Source organism: Mustela lutreola, chromosome 5 (assembly GCF_030435805.1).
Source record: "Mustela lutreola isolate mMusLut2 chromosome 5, mMusLut2.pri, whole genome shotgun sequence".
Classification (NCBI taxonomy): domain Eukaryota; kingdom Metazoa; phylum Chordata; class Mammalia; order Carnivora; family Mustelidae; genus Mustela; species Mustela lutreola.
Genome location: NC_081294.1, coordinates 115,894,712 through 115,919,355, shown reverse-complemented (window position 1 = coordinate 115,919,355; position 24,644 = coordinate 115,894,712). Strand labels below are relative to the sequence as shown.

The 24,644-nt window shown below is 35.6% G+C and overlaps 1 protein-coding gene across 1 annotated transcript in view; it reads right to left on the bottom strand.

Annotated features, from left to right (window-relative positions):
* Window positions 1-24,644, bottom strand: part of ADGRV1 (adhesion G protein-coupled receptor V1) — a 544,366-nt gene that overhangs the window by 393,203 nt on the left and 126,519 nt on the right. The window contains exons 35-48 of the mRNA XM_059175461.1: window positions 23,180-23,310; window positions 22,058-22,157; window positions 21,239-21,418; window positions 20,316-20,479; window positions 16,248-16,341; window positions 14,241-14,319; window positions 14,000-14,138; window positions 10,418-10,559; window positions 8,671-8,933; window positions 6,950-7,125; window positions 6,036-6,160; window positions 2,367-2,524; window positions 2,132-2,278; window positions 1,682-1,789 (exon numbers count right to left, since the gene is read on the bottom strand). Of these exons, the coding sequence (XP_059031444.1) occupies window positions 1,682-1,789; window positions 2,132-2,278; window positions 2,367-2,524; window positions 6,036-6,160; window positions 6,950-7,125; window positions 8,671-8,933; window positions 10,418-10,559; window positions 14,000-14,138; window positions 14,241-14,319; window positions 16,248-16,341; window positions 20,316-20,479; window positions 21,239-21,418; window positions 22,058-22,157; window positions 23,180-23,310 (2,006 nt within the window). The remainder of the gene's footprint in view (window positions 1-1,681; window positions 1,790-2,131; window positions 2,279-2,366; window positions 2,525-6,035; window positions 6,161-6,949; window positions 7,126-8,670; window positions 8,934-10,417; window positions 10,560-13,999; window positions 14,139-14,240; window positions 14,320-16,247; window positions 16,342-20,315; window positions 20,480-21,238; window positions 21,419-22,057; window positions 22,158-23,179; window positions 23,311-24,644) is intronic.

Here is a 24,644-nt window from a genome sequence, read left to right as displayed (position 1 = left end):
AACAGACGCAATCTGGTCCTGAGCTGGGTAGATAAAGAACTAAGGTTATGCTACTTATAGTCCACATTAAATAACTTAGAATTATTCTATGTATAATTGGAAATCATCGAATAGTTTTAAAATGAGGAACAATATGAAATAATATTTTAGAAGGCGACTCCAGCTCCTGGATGGAGAATGGAAAATCAGAGACCAGTTAGGCAGCAACTCCAACAATGTGAGAGAGAAATCATGGGAGCTGGACTTGGGAGAGAGAAGCAGAGGTGGAAAGAAATATCTGAATTCAAAACACTACTGGGAGATAGCATCAGAATGAGTAATAAATTAGATGTAAATGAATAAAAATGAATAATCAAGAAAGATATGAGCCACCATTTTGTCTTGTGCAACTGCATTTAAGAGGTTGGCATTTCCTGAGTTGAAAGCCAAGCACTGCAACAAGTTTCAAAGAGAAAATCAAAATTCAGTTCAGGATATGTTAAATTTTAGATACTTTAAATATATGTATGTGGAGATGCCAAAAAGAGGTTAGATATGTTAAGTCTAGAAATTAGAGAAAAGGATACCTAGAAAAGTGTAAGACAGCCTACAGCTGATACCTTAAGACAGAGAACTGATAGAAATACCTGGAGTTAAGTGAAAAGAAATTTGAACTGAAACGAAATCTGGAAAACCCCAAAACATCTGAGTACAGGAAAGGGAAAAGGAAGTGGCAGTGGAGACCGAGAAGGGCAGCACACAGAGACAGGAGGAGAATGTGTGGTGGTGTAGAAATGAAGAGAAGACGTGGTTGAAATCTGAGGATGAAGTGACTGTTACAAGCTAACAGGAAGCAGCCTAAGACAAGGACAGAATAATAGCCAGTGAATTCAACCCAGCTGTCATCAGTGACCGTGAGGTAAGATAAAGCAGGTAGACAATTCCTTCAAGGTATCTTACCACAAAGGGGAGAAAAGGGGGGAAAAAAAAAAAGCAGAAGGGGATGAGATGATGAAATGATGAGAGAAATTCCTTCTGAGGCACGGAGAGCCCCATTTACATGGACTGTAATAATCCGATAGAGATGCTAGTGATGCCAGACACGCCGAATAACCGAACCTTCTGATGGCCGGAGGAAGCTGGCTTTTACAGAAGGAAAGCTTCATAACAGGACACAGGAATAAAACTAAAAGGTTTCTGAATTTGGTCTGGCAAGATAACCAAGCTTCCTTTCTGGAGCTTAGTCAACAAAGTCATTAGCGAAAATGAGAAGAGAAGCAGATATGGGAGTACGAGGAGTGAGAAGATTATCAAATAAGCATTATTAGCATTATGAGATGTAGTTTACTTGAGAAATGTGGAATTTCTTGGATGATGTTAAGTTCCCATTTGGCAATGTTAATCATGAATTTTTAGTTACACCATCTGTCCAGTTAGGTGATTTTTTTCCATTATGTTTTCTAACACTATTAAATTCTAATTAAATGTTAATGATTATTACACACTTGCTCTGGCTCTTGAAGACAATATTTATAATTCCATTGTTTAAAAATTACCTGTGACTAATTAACATCTACATTCTACTTTACTACTTTTCCACAATCAAATTATGGTTTTTTTTTTTATACTAAACTTATAGACTACATCTTTGATGAGTTTCAAATACAGTATATTTTTTAAATTCACTTTAAAACAATCAAACCTGAGTTAATTCGGAATCATCTCTTTGACTTGCGACAATTAAATAATCTTGATGGTCTGAACAAAAATATTTTACTTGAGAACTTTCAGAAATAATGATTGTTTGTACCTGCAAGGAAGACAAAACCATGGGAATAAATATTTAAATGAGAATTTTACCAGGAATTTTACTAAATCTCTGAATACAATAATAGTATGAGTTAGTATTTGAAGTTCAAAACATGAAAAATCATTCTGAGTACTAAGTAAGCATACCTAGGTATCATTTCAAGATAAACAAAAATATTATTGGGTTAAGAGACTCTGCTAAAATGTGTATCAACTTTCAAAAAACCTTTTGCATATTAATATAGAACATATATTATCTTCCGTTAAAATCAATCTTACAAATTTGATTTTTTCCTTTAAATAAAGCAATCTAGAAAAAAAATGAAGATTTTTTTTTTTTTACCAGCAATAATTTGAATCCAGATGTGAATGTATACACACTGTTAACAGAAGGCTTTTTGTCACTTGTTTCCTCATGAGTAATCACAAAGTAAGGGGAAAGACCAATATTAAAGGCTTCACAAGTTTTAGGATTTTCTATATTTAAATCCTAGGAAATAAGAAATAACAGTAATTCATGAGATTCAAAATTCACATGGACATTTTATTTTATGTACTATAAAATGACTGATGTTTACCTCAAGTGGAATAAAAATCCCCTGCCATCGATAAACAGTAGAAGACAATTTTCTTAACATTATACCATATATTGAATCTTCCAAAGTAAAGAAACACCAACCAGAAGCTGAAGCATCAAAAAAACTCTGAACTGTGGAAAACACCGCATCCATTCCCCCTGAAATACGTAAATCATGATTTGTTAATGTATAATCTCTTTAAAACTTTATATCATTTATACAGTGAGATGAGTGAGTTTGTTATCAGAAATAAAGATCCTTCTATGGTATGTGTGTGTATGTCAGAGAAAATATAAGCTAGAAAAGTTAAAAAATAACTAAAACTAACAATTTTTTTTAAAAAATTGTTAAACCTCTACTCCACCCATGTAGATCTTTCCAAAGTGTATTTAAAATACTAAATGTGGGATGCTTGGATGGCTCAGTCAGTTAAGCCTCTGCCTTTAAATCTGATCAGGATCCCAGGGTCCTGGGATCAAGTACTGCACTGGGCTCCTTGCTTGGCAGGGAGCCTGCTTCTCCCTCTCCCTCTCCCTGTTCATTCTCTCTTCTCTCTCTCTCTTTCTAACAAATAAATAAAATATTTTCTAAAAATAAATAATAAATAATAAAATAATATAAAATACTAAATGTGTATTTTAAAGGAATATATGCTCAAAATGATTTTTACTAACTTTCATAAAGATGATGAAAATATAATTCAGGAATGTTTAAAATAATAAATTGCTTTATAGAAACATGCTAAATGTTGGCTTTTTAAAACCTACACTATTAATTTGAAACTAAGCCCATCCAATGATTCCTCACTTTCTATGTTATATATTTAAGAATGCCAAAGCAAACTCACCTGCTTTAAATGGCTGTCAAGTTTTCAATCAACACACTATCACAGGTATGTGTCCTAAAATTCTGTACTACATTTAAACAGAGAAAATTTAAAAATCCCTATCTCATGAAGAATAATTTTTTTAAAAAGCTCTATGTTTCATTATATCAGCTTCCCAAAGGCAGTTGTTTTAAAACTTTAGTTAATGGTGTGAACAGCAAGAACAAATGTCAAAGTTGAAATCTACGTCCTATAAAACTAAGTTATTGATTATGTTCAGATTACCAGTTCAAGGAATCATGTCAATGCCTCATATGTACGATCCATTAGTGATTTCCTTTCCTAGAAAACCAGTATTTTTCATTCCCATTTGTCATCTTTTAAAGGTACACTGTAGCTTCTGCATTGAGTCTGAATGCTTGACATCAAGGTCCTGACCAGACCATCTGGCCAAATATTTCCCTACCATAATTTAGGAAGATGGTGAATGAAAAATAAACAATGGTGACATTTAAGAATTTCCAACACATACTCTCACAAGCACTTCCAAAAACGCATGCAGATCCCAAACAATCATGAAATAACTCTGAAGTAGAAATAATCCTTCTCTTTTGGATCCCACCTCCTCCTGCCTTTTTGCCAATCATACTTGCTATGAACTACTTTTCCTTCATGTTCTGAATATTCAATCTCTCTCTATTTAATAGGCCTTTTCCATCAACATGTAAATATGCTTAGGTCTCTCCAAATGAAAAAAATGAACAAAAAAACCCCTTGAATCCTACACCATGTCACCACCTTTGCTCAGTCCTACCTTCCCAGTCAAACCTCTTGAAACAGTGGAATACATTGGAGGGCTCCACTGAAAATGTTACTCAGCTCCTATCCCTCTATACAAGCAGCTCTTGCTATTTATTCCTTCTCCACTGCTAACTATAGCGGATTTTTTTTTTGTTCTCATCTTACTGGGCTTCTATACCAGCAACTGACACGGTTACTACTCCTTTCCTTTTTCAAACACTCTTGTGCTGCTGGCTACTATCCCACATTTCGCTGGGTTTCTCACCATGTCTTCTCCCTCTCCTTTGCTACATCCTCCTCCTCTCTTTAGTAACTCAATTCGAGCCTACTCAGTTCAGTCTGGGTCCTCCGCCCTTCTCTACCTACAGTCCGGCTTTCCACGTTTTTACATCAATTTCCGTGACTTTAAATACAATATACAGGCTGCAGATTTCCAAATTTATCTCCCACAACAGAAACTTCCCTTTGAGTCTGGAGAAACCTTTTCTCAAAAGTAACTCGAATTCAAAATGTGTTAAATCACACACATTCTACTTCTCCTTGCCACAGTAACACCTAGTCCTCATTCGGTACTCCCTTTTTTACTGAAGTGCACGACTCTCCATCTAACCACAGAAACTAGAAATCTAGGAATCATCTCTGGTGTCTCCTCATACCGAATCGATAGATGCTACTCCTAGCTAGCACCTGGGCTGAACTTTTCTTTGTCTCCCTTCATCCTCGCTTTTCTTCTGTGCGAACTCATTCTTTGCATGGTACCAAGAATGGTATCTTTGAAATACGAATGTGATCATACCTCCCCACAAATAAATGTGGCAGCCCTCCTGCCACCCTAAACCACATTAAGCCTAGAATAAAGACTAACATGCATAATTAAGTCTAGAATAAAGACTAACATGCATAATATATTCTTCAAGCTCTCAAACTATCGGGTCTTACCCAGCTCTCCAAATTAACAGTCCCCCTTAGTTCTAAGCCCAGCACCCACTCAGCAGTTCTTCACATATACGTTCTCTCATGCCTCTAGACTTGTGTGCCTGAATAACTTCTCACTTTCCTTCCATGCCCCTCCAACTCAGATCCTTGCAGAATCAATCCCTATTCACCTTTCGGTTGTAGTTCAAACAGAGATACCCCTGGGAAGCATTCCCTGTGTTCTTGCAACACTTAGAGAACATTGTAAAACATTTAAATGTAAAACATTTATGCTGAGTGAAATAAGTCAAGCAGAGAGAGTCAATTATCATATGGTTTCACTTACTTGTGGAGCATAACAAACAGCATGGAGGACAAGGGGAGATGGAGAGGAGAAGGGAGTTGAGGGAAATTGGAAGGGGAGGTGAACCATGAGAGACTATGGACTCTGAAAAACAATCTGAGGGTTTTGAAGGGGCAGTGTGGGGGGGGGGGAGGCTGGGGGAGCCAGGTGGTGGTTATTAGAGAGGGCACGGATTGCATGGAGCACTGGGTGTGGTGCAAAAACAATAAATACTGTTATGCTGAAAATAAATAAAAAATAAATTAAAAAAACATTTAAAACATTTAAACATTTACTCTAATTTTACTTTTTTTTTTTAAGGATTTAATTAATTTATTTATTTGACAGGGAGAGAGAGAGCACAAGCAGTGGGGAGCAGCAGGCAAAGGGAGAGGGAGAAGCATGCTCCCCATTGAGCAGGGAACCTGATGCAGGGCTCAATCCTAGGACCCTGTGATCATGACCTGAGCCAAAGGCAGATGCTTAACTGACTGAGCCACCCAGGTGCCCCCATTTATTTCAAATTTAAACTACACACTGGTTTTAACTTATTTGATTTATTTCTGTCTCCTCCTATGTTCTAAGCACCATGAATTCAATATCATGCCTGGCACATGATAGGCTCTCAATAAATACATGCTGCTGCAATAAAACAATTAGGTATCTGTTCTCCATTTTCAACAGATCCATAAGATATAATTCATGGGGGTGGGGAGCATGTACATCTGATACATGCAATCTTTCTTGGTTACAGAATTTTGTTTTTACAAGAAACTGAACGTACTCATGCCAAAGGCTGTTTCAGATATTGTCTCCCATTCCACACTCACAGCTAAATCAATGCCATTAGTGCGTGACACGTTTAAATATACAGTGCTGTTGGCTTCTTCAATGTCGATAGACATGGCTCTAAAAAAATGGATTGCAGAAAACAGAAAAGGAATATAATTCTACATATTAAATATAAGTATCACATTGCTAGCATATACTTAATATACTTTTAAATTTACATAAGCCATGGAAAGATCCATCCACAAACTTCATACAGCAGGAAAATTAAATTCTACAGCTCAAAGTATTCATTTATGAGGATTAAAAAAGCACTACAATCTGATACTATGATCTTAAGAAAACAGCCAGTAACCTCATACTATATATTACAAAAAATAAATAAAGCTTTGTCATTCCTAAGTTCCTTCTCAGATATACTAAAAACATATCACAAAGCAAAAAAAGGTGAATCCAGAAATTCTTAGCTTACCTAAAACTAGATCTACTGGAGTATTTCTAAGAAATAAAAAGCCAAATATGTGGTCGCTTCCAGAGGAATTTTCAAACTACAATCATGTTAAACATGCTTAGAGAGTCATTCATTTGGTTCAAACAGCTAAATATTTTTATATTATTTCTTGCTTTTTACTATTTTTGAAGACACGAAATTGTGCAAGCCTTTACCTGAAAAGTGTGAATTCTGAGGAAATAAGAATTCTAATAATACTGCTGTACAGGACATGATTAGGTTTTTCATGCTCCTTGTTACAAGAGGGCATAACACCTCTCAGATCTATCTGCCAGAGCTCATTTTAAAAGTCCCCTTTAAAATAGTCAGAGATCAATTTCCCTCTCCATTTTCTTTATGTCAAAAGATATTTCCTACCTAGCTTCAGAAGTGACAATTTCCTTATGAATAAACTGTACCTATTTGCAACTGCAGAGATACTGAATAATCCCAGAGGGGCCTGATTTTGCAAAACCGTTATCAGGGTTTGAACATGTGCCCCCAGTCTAGCACCTCCAGTCGGATTAAACAAGGTACAGACAAAATGCTCATCCATCTCTGGTTCGGTGTCCAATACAGCAGAAATGCGTAGGGCCTGGAAACAAAATCAAAAGATGAAGTTATTAGACTACAGTATTTCTGCAACATACATACAAACAGATCTGCTAAACATTTTTGACAACAAAACAATATGTTTTGGGAAACATCACTTCTTTTCTATTTTAATACTGATCCTCATGATATGTAATAGGTACCCAACTATTTCAAGTTACCACTTTCAAGATTTTCAATGCCGTGATATATGGCACTGGGCGTCTAAAAATAAATTTCATGACATTTAAAAACAACATTAACATTAAAAAAACAAATTTAGATCTTGATTTTTGCTAACTCTTAATCTTGCCCCAGCTACGTAACTGTATTAATCTCATTCTAGTATAGGATTCACTGTAAAAAAGCAGTTAAAGCCATAGTAAGCATAAATTAGAAACAACTCACAAGTTTATCGAAAGAAAAATGGATAAAAAGATAGTGGGCTCTTTGATGCAGGGCTACTTAGCAATAAAGAAGAACCAGCTACTGATATGCGCAACCAAATAGATCTCAAAAGTTATGTTGACCAAAACAAGCCAGACACAAAAGAGTAAATACTATATGATTTTATTTATATGAAGCTCAAAATCAGCAAAATGAGTCCTCAATGACAGAAACCAGAAAGTAGTTTCCTCCAGGAAGGGCAAGAGACAAGAAGGAAACTTCTGGGAGAGATACACTCAATATACTAATCTGAGTGGTGATCACATTGGTGTGTATTTATTTTTAAGGTCACTGACCCACACATGTATATATTCTTAGAGGCTCAAATTTCCTAGAACATGAAAAAATCAGACATTCAAATAAATATGAATTGAAAAACATGTTGAAGTGTTTACAAACTGATCCCAAAGAAAGTTAATTACTGGGTAGAGACTTTTTAGAGGAAATTGTTTAAAATATATTACTTTACAATTATTATACTTTATATGTCAGGCTTGATTAAGCTTATGCAATTAGCTACCTAAACTGTGTTTTAAAAAATAAAATTCGGTTGCAGGAATGGAAAATTATTAATATACAAAAAAGGAGTTTCAGAAGGTATACTTCTATAAGTAAAACCACATTTATAATTAACTCTAAATCCAGCATTTCTTCTCCAATAAGCTATCCTATTCACATAGGATACTTGCCTCTCACATAAGGAGGCTAAAGTAAGAAATTACATTTTGTTAACTGAAAATGTGGTCAAAAGAATGACGGGTTAGGGTTTGGTGACAACAGTAAATGGCTTGAAGTTTCCTTTAGTTGATGTTTTATGAATAATATGAAGTATGCTACTAAATAGGTAATATTTATGACAGCACTATGTACTTTTTCCTTATTATTTGCAGATTCCACTACCCTATTAACAAGAGTGGATTTCTCTAGCAGCACTCTATGCAGATTAGACAGCACTGTTAACATTTTCACACAGTAATCTAATCATCATTACCTGTCATCTAAGCTGGGAGTACATTTTCTTTCCTCCTAGCACCTGAGGTGCTACTCTAAGAAAAAAATTTTCATAAACATTATTGACTCTCCTTAAAGCCTTATACTATACCTTGACGCGAACACCTTCTTCTAAAACAATGTAGCCTTTGGAAGGGGTCAGATCTTTAGTCTCCATTGAGGAATTTATTTCTGTCACAATGAACTGAATGGTCACGGTTCCAAACAGTCCTTGTGCAGGTTCCCGAACAATGTATAATACTGCAACACTCTCCTGTACATAGAGAGCTGTTGGTTCTCTTAGGAAAAAGTGCTCACTGTTGTTAAATGATAGGACTCCAGGGCCATCATCATTAGCAAGGATAGTAATTAAGGCTGTTGAAATAAAAATATTATAGCAATAAATGGAAACAGAGTGGGTTATAAGTTAGAGGTAGATGTTTCACTATAAACTAGGCCAACTCTTCTCTAGATCACCTTAAAAACAAAGGAAATTTTAAAAATCATTTAATAAAATATCACATTTGCTCATGATGTAAAAATAGCCAGTCATCTTGGAATAATAGGCAGCTTCCTCCTCAACCTTAGAAGCCAGTAACAAATATGTAACTCAATGTTGAAACATCCAAAGGGTCACCACTAATGCAGAAACAAGACAACAGTGCCTGCCATTCCTGCTACTATTCAGCATTGTCCTGGAACTATGAGCCAGGTAACAGGTAAGAAAGCAATAGGAAGAAAGAGTCAGAATTAACACCATCTTCTAAACCAAATGATGGTCTTCTTAGAAAACCAAGAGGAAAAATGATTGAACTATTGTAAGAGTTCAAAATATAAGCTCTGTAATCAACAGATGATCTTGATTACTAACATATACTAAGATTTACATATAAGAATATTTCTTGAAACTTGATGAAAGTTTGGAAATAGTCTGAAGGCTGATTAATGGTACATAGTTTAAGAAATAACCCACTGTCAAAGCACTTATTGTTCTGAGGACTATTTTTATATTTAAAAATAGAAAATTACAAGCATAAAGTAAACTTAACAGAGACCAACAAGAAATGACTTCCTCCTACTCATGGTGGTGGGCATGTAAGCTACATAGTCCTGACAGAATTATATTAGGACTTCTTTGGGAATGCTTGAGTTTGAGGACTCCTCTCCAAGCAGTCAGTATGATATCTAACAAGCAGTAAATTAAGATGAGCTTTCTTAACCATGTCAAACTGTTCCAACCAAAGAATTATGGCTCCCATAATGTCTTAGGTACCAATATACTTCAACTGCTATGCAGAAATACTAGAACAATGAGATAACATTAAAACCTTATCATTCCCTCTACTGTTCAATAGGAAACAGAGCAGAAATAAAATTCCAAATGAAAGACATTTACAAATTAAATAAAACCTGTAGGGGCGCTTAGGTGGCTCAGTGGGTTAAGCCTGTGCCTTCGGCTCAGGTCATGATCTCAGGGTCCTGGGATCCAGCCCTGCATCAGGCTCTATGCTAAGCGGGGAGTCTGCTTCCCCCTCCCTCTCTGCCTGCCTCTCTGCCTACTTATGATCTCTGTATGTCAAATAAATAAATTAAATATTTTAAAAATAAATAAATAAAACCTGTAATAGCTGCAAAACTGATTTAATATTCTTTCTACCAACACTTTTTGTTTTACACACACACACACCACAACAGACTGGAAGCACTGTTATACTGACATAGGAATTCCAAAATGTCTAGCTTAAAACGTTTTTTATTCTAAGCACAGAAAACCATGAAGACTCTAATCCCTTTACATCTACCTCCATATCAAGAAAACAGCATGATAAGAGTGAACTGTATAAGAAATTATCAAATACCTATTATTTTTCCTCCCAGCTCTAGTCCAGGTGAAGGATTTGTTAAAATCAGCTGAAATGTTTCATCCCCTTCTGGAATGTCATCATCAAGAATCATAATGTCAATATTTTTATACCTTTCTCCATCAACAAAATGAAGAATCTGGTCAAGAAAGTAAAAGTAGACGGTGCTATATTTACAGACACTGATAAGTTTTTATAGAATATTTGGCAAGAAATACAATCTGGTTGGCAATGTGAAATAAGCTATTTTAATAAAAGTAAAAGACTTTTCCCTTTTTTTATCTCTTTTTACTTAAATTGACAACATTAAGTTTAAAAAGTAAGGTTCATGGAGAAGAGAATAAAGTAAACATTTGACTAATGAATAAAAGCCAACAAGTGACGAAAAGCACTTTAAAACATTAACGGTGTTTCAGTAAATTAAAGCAAAGAAATAAAAGATGTAAAATTTTCAAGAAGCACAAGAAACTCTCTGAAACACTCTGATATAAATATAATGACAGAAGAAATAGAAAACCTGAACAGACCCATTACCAGTAAGGAGATTGGAACAATCATCAAAAATCTCCAAACAAACAAAAGCCCGGGGCCAGACGGCTTCCCGGGGGAATTCTACCAAACATTTAAAGAAGAACTAATTCCTATTCTTCTGAAACTGTTTCAAAAAATAGAAATGGAAGGAAAACTTCCAAACTCATTTTATGAGGCCAGCATCACCTTGATCCCAAAACCAGACAAGGATCCCATCAAAAAAGAGAACTACAGACCAATATCCTTGATGAACACAGATGCGAAAATTCTCACCAAAATACTAGCCAATAGGATTCAACAGTACATGAAAAGGATTATTCACCACGACCAAATGGGATTTATTCCAGGGCAAGGTTGGTTCAACATCCACAAATCAAGCAATGTGATACAACACATTAATAAAAGAAAGAACAAGAACCATATGATACTCTCAATAGATGCTGAAAAAGCATTTGACAAAGTACAGCATCCCTTCCTGATCAAAACTCTTCAAAGTGCAGGGATAGAGGGCACATACCTCAATATTATCAAAGCCATCTATGAAAAACCCACCGCAAATATCATTCTCAATAGAGAAAAACTGAAAGCTTTTCCGCTAAGGTCAGGAACACAGCAGGGATGTCCATTATCACCACTGCTATTCAACATAGTACTAGACGTCCTAGCCTCAGCAATCAGACAGCAAAAGGAAATTAAAGGCATCCAAATCAGCAAAGAAGAAGTTAAAGTATCACTCTTCGCAGATAATATGATACTATATGTGGAAAACCCAAAAGACCCCACTCTAAAACTGCTAGAACTTGTACAGGAATTCAGTAAAGTGTCAGGATACAAAATCAATACACAGAAATCAGTTGCATTTCTCTATACCACCAACAAGACAGAAGAAAGAGAAATTAAGTAGTCAATCCCATTTACAATTGCACCCAAAGCTATAAGATACCTAGGCATAAACCTAACCAAAGAGGCTAAGAATCTATACTCAGAAAGAAAACTATAAAGTACTCATGAAAGAAATTGAGGAAGACACAAAGAAATGGAAAAATGTTCCATGCTCCTGGATAGGAAGAATAAATATTGTGAAAATGTCTATGCTACCTAAAGCAATCTACATATTTAATGCAATTCCTATCAAAGTACCATCCATTTTTTTCAAAGAAATGGAACAAATAATCCTAAAATTTATATGGAACCAGAAAAGACCTCAAATAGCCAAAGGGATATTGAAAAAGAAAGCCAAAGTTGGTGGCATCACAATTCCGGACTTCAAGCTCTATTACAAAACTGTCATCATCAAGACAGCATGGTACTGGCACAAAAACAGACACATAGATCAATGGAACAGAATAGAGAGCCCAGGAATAGACCCTCAACTCTATGGTCAACTAATCTTCGACAAAGCAGGAAAGAATGTCCAATGGAAAAAAGACAGCCTCTTCAACAAATGGTGTTGGGAAACTTGGACAGCCACCTGCAGAAAAATGAAATTGAAACATTTCCTTACACCACACACAAAAATAGACTCAAAATGGATGAAGGACCTCAATGTGAAAAAGGAATCCATCAAAATCCTTGAGGAGAACACAGGCAGCAACCTCTTCAACCTCAGCCGCAGCAACATCTTCCTAGGAACATCGCCAAAGGCAAGGGAAGCAAGGGCAAAAATGAACTATTGGGATTTCATCAAGATCAAAAGCTTTTGCACAGCAAAGGAAACAGTTAACAAAACCAAAAGACAACTGACAGAATGGGAGAAGATATCTGCAAACAACATATCAGATAAAGGGCTAGTGTCCAAAATCTATAAAGAATTTAGCAAACTCAACACCCAAAGAACAAATAATCCAATCAAGAAATGGGCAGAGGACATGAACAGACATTTCTGCAAAGAAGACATCCAGATGGCCAACAGACACATGAAAAAGTGCTCCACATCACTTGGCATCAGGGAAATACAAATCAAAACCACAATGAGATACCACCTCACACCAGTCAGAATGTATAAAATTAACAAGTCAGGAAATGACAGATGCTGGAGAGGATGCGGAGAAAGGGGAACCCTCCTACACTGTTGGTGGCAATGCAAGCTGGTGCAACCACTCTGGAAAACAGCATGGAGGTCCCTCAAAATGTTGAAAATAGAACTGCCCTATGACCCAGCAATTGCACTACTGGGTATTTACCCTAAAGACACAAACGTAGTGATCCAAAGGGGCACGTGCACCCAAATGTTTATAGCAGCAATGTCTACAATAGCCAAACTATGGAAAGAACCTAGATGTTCATCAACAGATGAATGGATAAAGAAGATGTGGTATATATATACAATGGAATACTATGCAGCCATCAAAAGAAATGAAACCTTGTTATTTGCGACGACGTGGATGAACTAGAGGGTATCATGCTTAGCGAAATAAGTCAATCAGAGAAAGACAACTATCATATGATCTCCCTGATATGAGGAAGTAGAGATGCAACATGGGGGGTTAAGGGAGTAGGAGAAGAATCAATGAAACAAGATGGGATTGGGAGGGAGACAAACCATAAATGACTCTTAATCTCACAAAACAGACTGAGGGTTGCTGGGGGGAGGGGTGTTGGGAGAAGGGGGTTGGGGTAATGGACATTGGGGAGGGTATGTGCTATGGTGAGTGCTGTGAAGTGTGTAAACCTGGCAACAGACCTGTACCCCTGGGGATAAAAATATATTATATGTTTATAACAAATTTAAAAATAAATAAAAAAATAAATATAATGACAGAAATTCTTTGTCACAGTAACTTTTGTTCTCCATTATCTAGTATTGCAATAAGATAGGAATACAATAGTATCAAATATTAAAAATAATAATGAATGAATAAAATAAAATAAAGAATAACCTTTAGAACTAAAAAATCAATTTCCATATTTTCTAAAATAGTAAAGATAGCTATTCTACAATGTAGACGTCTTCTGACTTAATTTATGATGGAATATATAATAGCTTATTACTTTATGATTAATTTATTTATACAAGACCCAAATCACTATAATTCCCAAGGATTTCACCATTGGGGTAAAGACGTAATCCAGCCCCAGCTGTGCCTCCAAATTCTGGGCATATATAAACAAGGAAACGTGGCCAAGATTCCCTTTGCTCCTCTGGGCTACCAATGTTAAACTTCCTTCGGTTTCATGGACTTCGAACCTAAAATAAACAGAATACATTAATCTTTTCCTTATAAGCTTTTATTCAGTAGATAAAGAATCTGAAACTCAGAAAAGAACTCTCACACTACCTTGGTCTTACCTGGTATGTTGCCATTCAATTATGCCTCGAGCGCCATCATTGGCATCAATAATTATCTGTGCAGTCAAGCCCTCCGAATCTGAAAAAAACACAAAAGCATACTTTTAAGTAAAAGTGATTAAGAGAAGTATTTGGCATAGAGAACACATAATTTCTAATATAAAGATATTGTTAACATTACTCAAAAGATGTTTAAGAAAGTAACAATATGTTTATGATATTTGGTTAAGGAAATTTTTACTAACAAGAGCAATGATTTACAGGAATCTAATGAGCTGAGGACAGTACAAAATAAGCACCTGAGATTATGGTTTTATTTCTATTATTTTAATAGAAAGAGAAAAGAAAAATAGAGACCACTGGAAGGAGTAGAAAGATCAAGAAAAGAGAAAGAAATGGGAAGAGACAGGCAGGGAGTGCTGCAGAGAAATAAACAGGTGCAAGAACGAGATGCAGGAGTGACATGTTGAGACAGGAGGAAAAGATGGGGGAAAAGTTGGGGGGGGGCAGAGACTGAGATGGAAATAAATTTCTCTTTTCCCTTCTTATCTTGTACTCTGCCTACCAAGTAGAGTATGTTACCAGCATTCATTATTCAGTCTTGAAATACTAACCAACCCTGTTCCTGTTTAGTTTTTTAATATTTTTGTCCTTTCCCTTTAAAATTCAGAGGCTCTATCTTAGGAGAGTATCTTAGGATACTTATGGCAGCTGCCTAGGTGGGGAAAGGTTAGGAAGAGTGTAATTCCCTGAGTGAAGTCAGCACTGTCAAAAAAAAAAAACACACACACACACAGAACCGCCCCCCCCAAAAAAAAAAACAAAAAAGAAAAGAAAATCAGTATCTGAGCCCACCAAACTGGAAGCTACAAAGCAGAAGCCCAGCTCCAGCATCTCACAGCAGTGCGACTCTGGGCATCTAACTAAGCTTCTCAAAGCTTCTGCTCCCTTATCTATAAAATGTTAAAGTGAAAGGGATGGTGGTACTAACATATAAAGCATTTGAAACAGGGCATCAGAGAGCACTAAACAAAAGTTAAACAATTCAAATTACTTCTAATACGGAGTATAAAGAAATATGAAGTATCTGTTAGCTTTCTTAGCATAAATGTCTTGTAATAGATGCCTGATTTCAAAGCCTATCCCAGGAGTCATATATTTCTTTTGCAAAATAATTGAAGCTTTTCAAATAATAATAATAATATGTCAAAAACTGGTTATTCCCTTCCATTGTTTTCAAAGTTGTCATACTGAGCCTCAAAAGGGAATGAGAAACCCCTATTCCTTAGCTCACTCCTCTTGGCCATGCTTCCCCTCCTTAACCCCAACTGGTTTTCTGCCCTGTACAGAGCACCTTCGAACCAAGGGATGGGAAACAGGCTAGCACAGTGCTATTCATCGCCACCACCTTCTGGGCAACCACACCTACAAATTTCACATAAAATCCCCAGTATTAAATGTCTAAACCACAAACAAGAGTTTATGTTTTAAAATAAGAACGTATCTTTTTAATCTACATAAATCCATACTGAGGTTCAAGTTTTACCTTTCAGTCTGTAATGAATTAACTGAGTCTTTTCTAAAGCATGAAAAGAAAGAGGTAAAAGGTCAAAAAAGAAGCAGAGAAAACGACAAACAAACAAAAGTTCTGCTTAATATAAAGGAAAATAAAATCATCTGATAGTCTGGAGATCTAATGAAAACAGCAAATGAAACTTTAAAAGGAAAAATTCCTTCTTAAGAACTAATTCTACTTTGAAGTTCACAAATTTGGTTATAAATAGTTCTTAAAAACATCACACAATAAACAATTCTTAAATGTGTTTCTGATCTCCAATATACAAAACTACCATAGATTATAGTCTCCAAGTTAAAATAAATTTAAAAGCTCACCAGATTTTCTTCTACAGCTGAGATTAACAAGTATTACAGTTATCACTTTTGATTAAAAAATGAATAACTTTACTTTGTTTGAAGTGAATAAACAAGAACAAAAAAATATCATACCTAGTCTAGGAGGAAATGAAGTTAAAGGAGCCATGATAAGGTCAACATAAGTTAAATTCACAAGGAAATATTCTTCTAGCTCTGGTATGTCATCCTGTAAAAATTATATCCATTAAATCTCTTATTGTTGTGCTCTCTAAGTAATGACCTCTCACAGTTTTTAAATTATCTGATAAATATGTCTGCTTAAATAGTATACAGCAAATATAAAAATGCAAACCTGGAATATAAAGATTAAAAATTTTAAAAATAAACATGCCTTAGGTATGACTTTTCTTTGAGATCTGACACCAAAAGCAAAAGCAACAAAAGCAAAAATAAACAAGTGGGACTACGTCAACCTAAAAAGCTTCTGCACAGCAAAGGAAACCATCAACAGAATGAAAAGGCAACCAATAGAATGGAATAAAGTATTTGCAAATGACATATCTGATAAAGGGTTAATGTTCAAAATACATAAAGAACTCATACAACTCTGCAGTCAAAAAAAGAAAAGAAAAGCACCACAAATAATCTGTTTTAAAAACGTACAAAGAACCGAACAGACGTTTTTCCAAGGAAGATGTACACCAGTAGCCAATACCTACATGAAAAGGTGCTCAGCATCATTGAAATGCAAATCAAAACCAGAATGAGGGGCGCCTAGGTGGTTCAGATGGTTAAGCCTCTGCCTTCAGCTTGGGTCATGATCTCAGGGTCCTGGGATTGAATCCCGCATCAGGCTCTCTGCTCAGCGAGGAGCCTACTTCCCCCTCTCTATCTGCCTCCCTTTCTGCTTACTTGTGATCTGTCTGTCAAATAAATAAATAAATAAATCTTAAAAAAAAAAACAACACACACACACACACACCAGAATTAGACATCACCTCACACCTCTTAGAATGGTTATTATCCAAAAGACATGAGATAAATATTGGTGAGGATATGGAAAAAAGGAAACTCTTGTGCACGACTGGTGGGAATGTAAACTGGTGCAGCCATTATGCAAAACAATATAGGAGTTCCTTAAAAAATTAAAAATAGAATTACCATATAATCTGGCAATCCCACACCAGAGTATATATTCAAAGGTGATACAAAGAGAATATCAAAGAGATATTTGTAGAAAATATTCACAATAGCCAAGATATGGAAACAACTTAAGAGTCCATTAGTGAGTGAACAGATGAAGATGTGGTATCTATAAACACAATAGAATATTATTCAGCCACAAGGAAGATGGAAATCCTGCCTTTTGCAACAATATGGATCAACCTAGAGGGCATTATGCTAAGTGAAGTAAGTCAGATGGAGAATGACAAATACTGCATGGTATCCTGCACTATTAGTGGAATCTAAAAAAGAAAGAAAGAAAGAAAGTTAAACTCATAGACACAGAGAGTAGAAAACTAGTTCCCAGGGCCAGGGGCTCGGGTGAAGGGGAAAAAGGAAAGGTTGGTAAAAGAGTACAAACTCAGCTATTAGATAAATAGTCTCTGAGGGTCTCAGGTAAACCTTAGTGACTATAGGGGCACCTGGGTGGCTCATTGGGTTAAACCTCTGCCTTTGGTTTGGGCCATGATCTCAGGGTCCTGGGATCAAGCCCTGCATCGGTCTCTCTGCCCAGCAGGGAGCCTGCTTCCCCCTCTCTCTCTGCCTGCTTCTCTGCCTACATGTGATCTCTGTCTGTCAATAAATAAAATCTTTTTAAAAAAAACAGTGACTATATAGTTGACCAACACTGTATTATATAATCGAAATTCACTAGGAGGCTAGACCTTAAATATTTTCACACACAAAAAATACACTTGTGAGGTGATGAATGTGTCAGTTAAATAGATGGGGGGAATCCCTTTCACAATGTATACATGTATCAAATCACCACAGTATACATTTTAAATATCTTATCGTTTTACATATTTTTTTAGATTCTATATATAAGTAATACCATGCAGTATTTGTTAATTTTACTTCAACACATCTGACATTAAAAAAATAATAAAAGTATAAACTTATACCCAGTTGCATGATAAGTTATTAGGTTGAACTACATCGAACTGCTAATATATCACTTTTTCCTCAACTAACATAATATGTAAACCAACTACATAAATATATAAATCTAATATATTTTAAATAGAATGGAAGCAAAAGATTTTAAATTATCTTACTATCCAAAGACTGAGCTGTGGAATAGAATACCATGAAAAAAATAGGGGCTTCACAGTCATGGAGACCTAACACCAAATTCTGTAATTTTAAGTGAGTTACTTCAACTTAAAGCCCTCATTTCCACCATCTTTATAATGGGGGAAATAATATCTACTTTGGGAATTATAATAATGATTAAAAATAATAAGTATGCAGTGCCTGGCCTAGAAAGAGTCCTTAAAAAGTGATAGCTAGGGGCACCTGAGTGGCTCATTTGGTTGAGGGTCTGCCTTAGGCTCAGTTGTGATCCCAGGGTCCTGGTATCAAGCCCTGTGGTAGGCTCCCTTATCGGCAGCAAGTCTGCTTCTCCCACTCCCTCTGCTCTTCCCCCTGACTGTGCACTCTCTTGCTCTCTCTCACATTCTGTCTCTCTTCCTCTCAAATAAATAAAATCTTAAAAAAAAAAAAACCTAATAGCTATTTGTAATATTTAATTTTAATACACTATTACTATTAATCCCTAGTGCACCTAACAGCACTGAAAATAAGGCAAGTGTTCAAAACTTGAAGACCAGCAAAACCCAAATCACCCAACAATATTTCCATAAACATCAATGTGTGTGTATGTATAAAGTCAGTATATACATTTTATTAATTTTATTTAATGGAGATGTATTTCCATGTGAAAAAATGGGAAAACAGTCTCTAAACTATCTTCTATAATATATACACCAAAAAGAGTTCCAGAATCAGGAATGTAAAAGTGACGGTCCCTCATCCATCCCCACTGTTCCTCACTCTCATACAACAACCCCCTAACCCTGACCACCGCCCCCTCAAACCAGGCCTGGATGATTTTTGTTTATATAGGCCGCAGTCTCTAAATCTAATGCTACTCAAGGAACAGAAAGGGCTACAAAGACCTAAGGGGGAGAAAAGGGAAAGTGGAAACCCTGTGTTCATAACTCTAGACTCTGCAAAGAAAAGAAGGGTTGGCTACATATATTCTGTTTTAAAAACTACCATATCTAAGGAAATCCATTTATTTATATTCAGTTATATTAACAGATTATATATTTGATTATATATTTGGTTTAAAAAGTTTTATTTTATCAAATCGGGGGTTCTATGCCATATGCTGAATATTACCTTTTATCTTATGTCTCTAGAGTTCTCCTACTATTGTATCAGGTCACTGTGCAACAGTAATCAAAAAAAATAAGAGTTACTAACTTCAGATGGTGGATGGTTTTCACTACTTAAAATTTTGTAAAAGTAAAAAGCCTTGGAGAAAATAAAAGCTTTTCGAAAATAGAACCCCAAAAATACAGAGTAATTGGAATGTTTTCTAAAGCAGTATTTATTCTCTTCCCTCCCACCCATCACACATACCATCCCCTATCCTCTTCATACATACGATTTCCATACACCTCTTGGAAATGTATTCAAGTAGCTGAAACACTGAGTCCCAAAACAGCATGAGGTTTCACAATATGAAAAATCATTTAAAATGCAATTTCAGCCACCAGTGATAACTTTTAAGTTTGACCGTAATCACATTTTATGCCAACAACCTCTAGTGAGTTTCTCACTATCTCTAATTTAACCAGTCCTAACAACTAAAATGCTGACCTACATGGATTTGCTGGTCCAATAAATCCTTTGGAATAATCAAAATGTTCCCCTGGAATTTCTTAGGCCAATGCCTATCTTAAAGGGGACTGACCTAAGGAAATTCTCTTTATCACTCAATGTTTCTGTAATAAAATACACAACAGCAGACCAGCCTATTCAGACAAGAACAGAAACCCCTGTGTGGTTTTAAAAGATCACAAAAAGAAATAAGCTGATTTAAAGGCACCAGAATATCCCATCAATTTCTACTTTCTTTGTAGTTATTTAGATTAAATATAATAATAGCAAAGTAAAGAGTTTTACCTCAAGTATAGTAATGTTGATGGCTGCTGTAGTTTCTCCTTCTTCTAAAATCAGAAAGCCAACTACTGAGACAAAGTCAACATCTGGCTCAGCTAGGTTTCCTTCTGTTTGGTTCTTTAAACTCAACATTCCAGGAACTGTGCTGTATGTAACGTTAATAGCTCCTAATTGAATTGGAAGATACAAGGTTTTATAATTCTTTACACTTTTAAAATATCATCATAGCGTTAGCCTTTTTACTTTCCTAACACCTGCAGTAGCTTGTATTCTTGGACCCAATTTCTTACTTCCTCCTGTATCCATAGCCTTTATCATGTAATGGCCCAGTGATGTCCAACTATGGGCAAGGCATACTGCACTGTCTCTTGATTTGGGAGTGTGGCTGTGACTACTTTTGGCTGTTAGTACAAAGTTAAAGTGATCATGTGCTAGTTCTGAGCCTAGACCACAAGAGACTGGCATGTTCTTGCTTGCTTTCTTTGGCCTCCAATGATCCCAGGAGAAGAATGAGACATTTGGAGTAGGGCCACCCTTGGCCAGACCCTACATATGGTAGTAGACCCAGAGCCAGCCCATTATTATACACTGCTGAGATTTTATGATGGTTACACAGCATTTCTGTGGTGATAGATAATTACTTTAATCTTTCAGAAAAAAAAAAAAAAAAAAGAAGCTATGCGTCCCTGGCTGGCTCTGTCAGAAGAGCATGGGACTCTTGAATGCCACACTGGGTGTAGAGATTACTAACAGAAATAAATAAACTTCAAAAATAAAGAAGTTCTATAGTCCTGTTCTGAATTAACAAATATTAAGTTTTTTTCTCTGTCTCTGATTTATTTCAGCAATGGTTTTCATCCACATACAAGCAGAATATTAAAAAAGAACCTGCCTATAAACCGCATTCACTCTAGAGTCACACAAACCTAGAGATCCGAATTCTCTGTTGATGAAAAGCTGAATTGTTATGTTAGCCTCTTGCAGCAAAACAAATCTTGATGAAAGAGCAAAATTTAGAACTCCATGTGGTTCATCACTGGCTTCGACAGTCAGGACAGCTGCATATCCTTGTGCATCAAGCAGAGCAATTCCTGCTGGTGGGACTCCTAAAAACACCAGGGATCACAAGAAATCTAACAGTGATTTGGCATTAGCTTGGAAATACTTAACATACAGCCCCACTCTCTGAAACGTTGAAACACCCATACAGTGTTCTTTTTTATTCACTCCTTTAACAGAAATCTTCAGGTTGACCAACAGAACCTACAATTGGGTTTTCTTTTTCTAGATAGTAAATTATAAAATTTCTTCACTTGACATACTATCTTTATTATTTGCTATAATGGGTCTTCTGAATTATAAATATTGAGTAGACACTGAATAAAGTACCCAGATAATTTGCTCAAAGTGATTAGATTTGAATCATCTATATAAACAATCTAAATCCAAACTGGTCTGCTCATATATATTTATTACAGAAAAACTTCCTCTGAAAATGTATATTATTCCATACAAAAATATTTAGCAAAATTTTTAGAGGTTTTTCCTGAGTGTTGCCATTCGGAGCTGATTTTTTTTGATCTAACAATTTTATGGGACAGACAATATTTAAAGTTATACTTTTTTTAAAAAGTAGGATTTTTAATTAGTATGCATCTAGTTGTTAAATATAGAGATGGCAAGAATTATTTTTTCCTAAAAAGAATAATATATTAGAAAAAAGTTTAAATTGAATTTTGAATTACCTTGTGTCCTGACATCATACAGAATGACTTGGTATACTTCTTTCTCCTCAGGAATGTTGTCATCCAACAAATGCACAAACACTGTTTTATTCAATGACCCCTATAAGAAACAGATAGGAATTCATCCCTCTACTGCCACGGAACACAAAATACCTCCTGCTTTTATTAGATTTATAAATTGTGCATCCAAATATATTTTCATTTAAACAAACATCCTATGGCTTAAAAAATAAAACACATAAAAACACTGACTCATGGGAAACTAGGCATAAAGTAGATAGAGGCTAATTGTGGAGGATACTGAATGCTGAGCTAGTGAATGTAGCTCTTATCCAATATGCAATGTAGCACTATTGAAAATTTAAGACAAAGCAATACATCGGGGGGATTTCTATGGCAGTGGTGAACAGGGAAAATGGGAACATAAAAAAGAAGGCCATGTTGTAGGAAAAGACAGACACCAGGAGGCCAGTGCAGTTAGTCAAAGCAGAAAGTTATGGGGCATGGGTTAATATTAAGGGGTGGAAATGAGGAGGATAAAGAATATAGAATGCATTATCAAACAAGAATTCATACTGAGTAAGTGTGGGAAGGAGATCAAGATGATTCATTGGTGCTGATTTCCCATCCAAGAAATGCTTTTATAAAGTTATTTCCTACCAATTGCCTTCTGGCAAATTATCAGAAAGAGCTTCTAAATGGAACCTCAAAAACATAGTGTGAGCAGGACATAAAAAGATTTGTTTTTAGAGCTATATTTGCTATCCTCTTGCATGTAAAGTTTTGAGACAGTGAGGAGTAAGGGAAGAGAAGGACAAGCACTGCCCATCATGTTTGGAATGACACAGTGGACACCAAAAGTGGGAGGCCAGGAGAGCAGCAAGAGAGCATGGCTCTAATAGAGTTGACATCTGCTGTTTCCTTCAAAATCTGCCATTTACATAGGAAAAAACAAACCTACTTGAGTCTTCTAACTTTTCTGAGTCATGTTCTTCCTCTAGGTTTCTAAGCAAGCTCTCCCATCAATTTCTGTTAAACCTTGTTTTAAGAGTTTCCCATTTTCTCCAAAATACACTGTCTTCTCTATGTATTTGTGTTAAATCTTTTTCTTTGTGGTATTACCTCAGGAAAAAAGAGCTGTCCAGTAGAGTTAGCAAAATTGAGTTCTAGATTTTGCCCAACAATTTTCCAGTTAACAGAAACATTTCCTCGACCAGGGGGTGTTCTTACCACATGGAATTGCAAGATTTCTCCTGCAAATGAAATGTACAGATTGATAAATATTTCACGGAAAATAAACAACATTTGAAATCAACAAAACCCAAATCCCCAACATGCAACTGTTATAGCACCTTTTCCAAGAATATTACAAGGCTGTTCTGTTTTAGACTTTCCAGAAACTTTATACATGCTTATTGTTTATTAACACTGGGATCCAACTTTTAAATACTTTCATTTAGTAGAACTTCAGGAAGTTCAATATGTAAAATTTACCAAAAACACATGCTAGAATGGGAAACACAAACTCTTATACACTCCAAAACATGCATCAGAACATAAATGTTCTGTAAATTAAAGAAAATAATAAAGTCCTTATGGTCAAAACTAGTAATAACACAAGTAAATTCTTCTTTCACTTCTCAAAAAGACACAAATTCCTTACACTGATATGCAATGTGATTTTACACAATGCATGCATAAAAATGCTTGCAAATACCTGAAAATCACATTTCTTTAAATTATAACTTACATATACCATCAATGATTTTGTTTTATAAAAAGAAATACAAAGGAAAGGTGTCAAATTTGTAGATGAGCCTCTGTAACTTCACCAAAGTTACAGTTTTGCTTCCTGGATAATGAGGTATTTTAGATACTTTATACTTTCCATTCCTGGTTTTTATCCTCAAAGAATACTTTGTAAAATTGAAGAAAATCGTGGCAATCATTTCTTTTAAACCGCTGAAAGTGGAAAGTAAGTTCCTAGGAGTATTGCTGATGGTCACATAGCTTGCTGAAAATATGCTCAATTCAAAAGTCTTATATGATGCCAAGTAGTGCCAACACACTAAAATTTTCATACTAAATTTAAGCACACATAATTTTCGTGGAATGAATTATTTTGGGAATGGAAACCATAACCCAAAGCATCAGAAAGACTTTTAAATAACATTTCCTCAGACACCAGTGTATACATTTTTAAGTGTTTCATTACCAAAAAAAAGTAATCACCATTACAGTAGTAGACTTTGTCTTGGTTTTGTTTTTGTTTTTTTTTTAAACCATACAGGGACCACTAGTTAGGAATCAGATTGTCTCAGGGTTACCGAAAGCCTGTATAATCAGCCATAATTGCCAAAATTTATGTTACTTGTTTAATTCATATGAACAAATACAGTCATGACTATGAAATCTTAGAGTTCCTCTACTGTACACCTTGCAGAATTTCTCAGAGTAGCTTTGTATTAAACAAAGAGTTTATTACTGAGAGACACAAAGAGAGCCTTAGAGTAATTAAGCACTTTCACCTATAGTGTGGTCTGGTGACACACATAAGAAGGCTTAAGGAGGGTCACCTGTGTGGCTC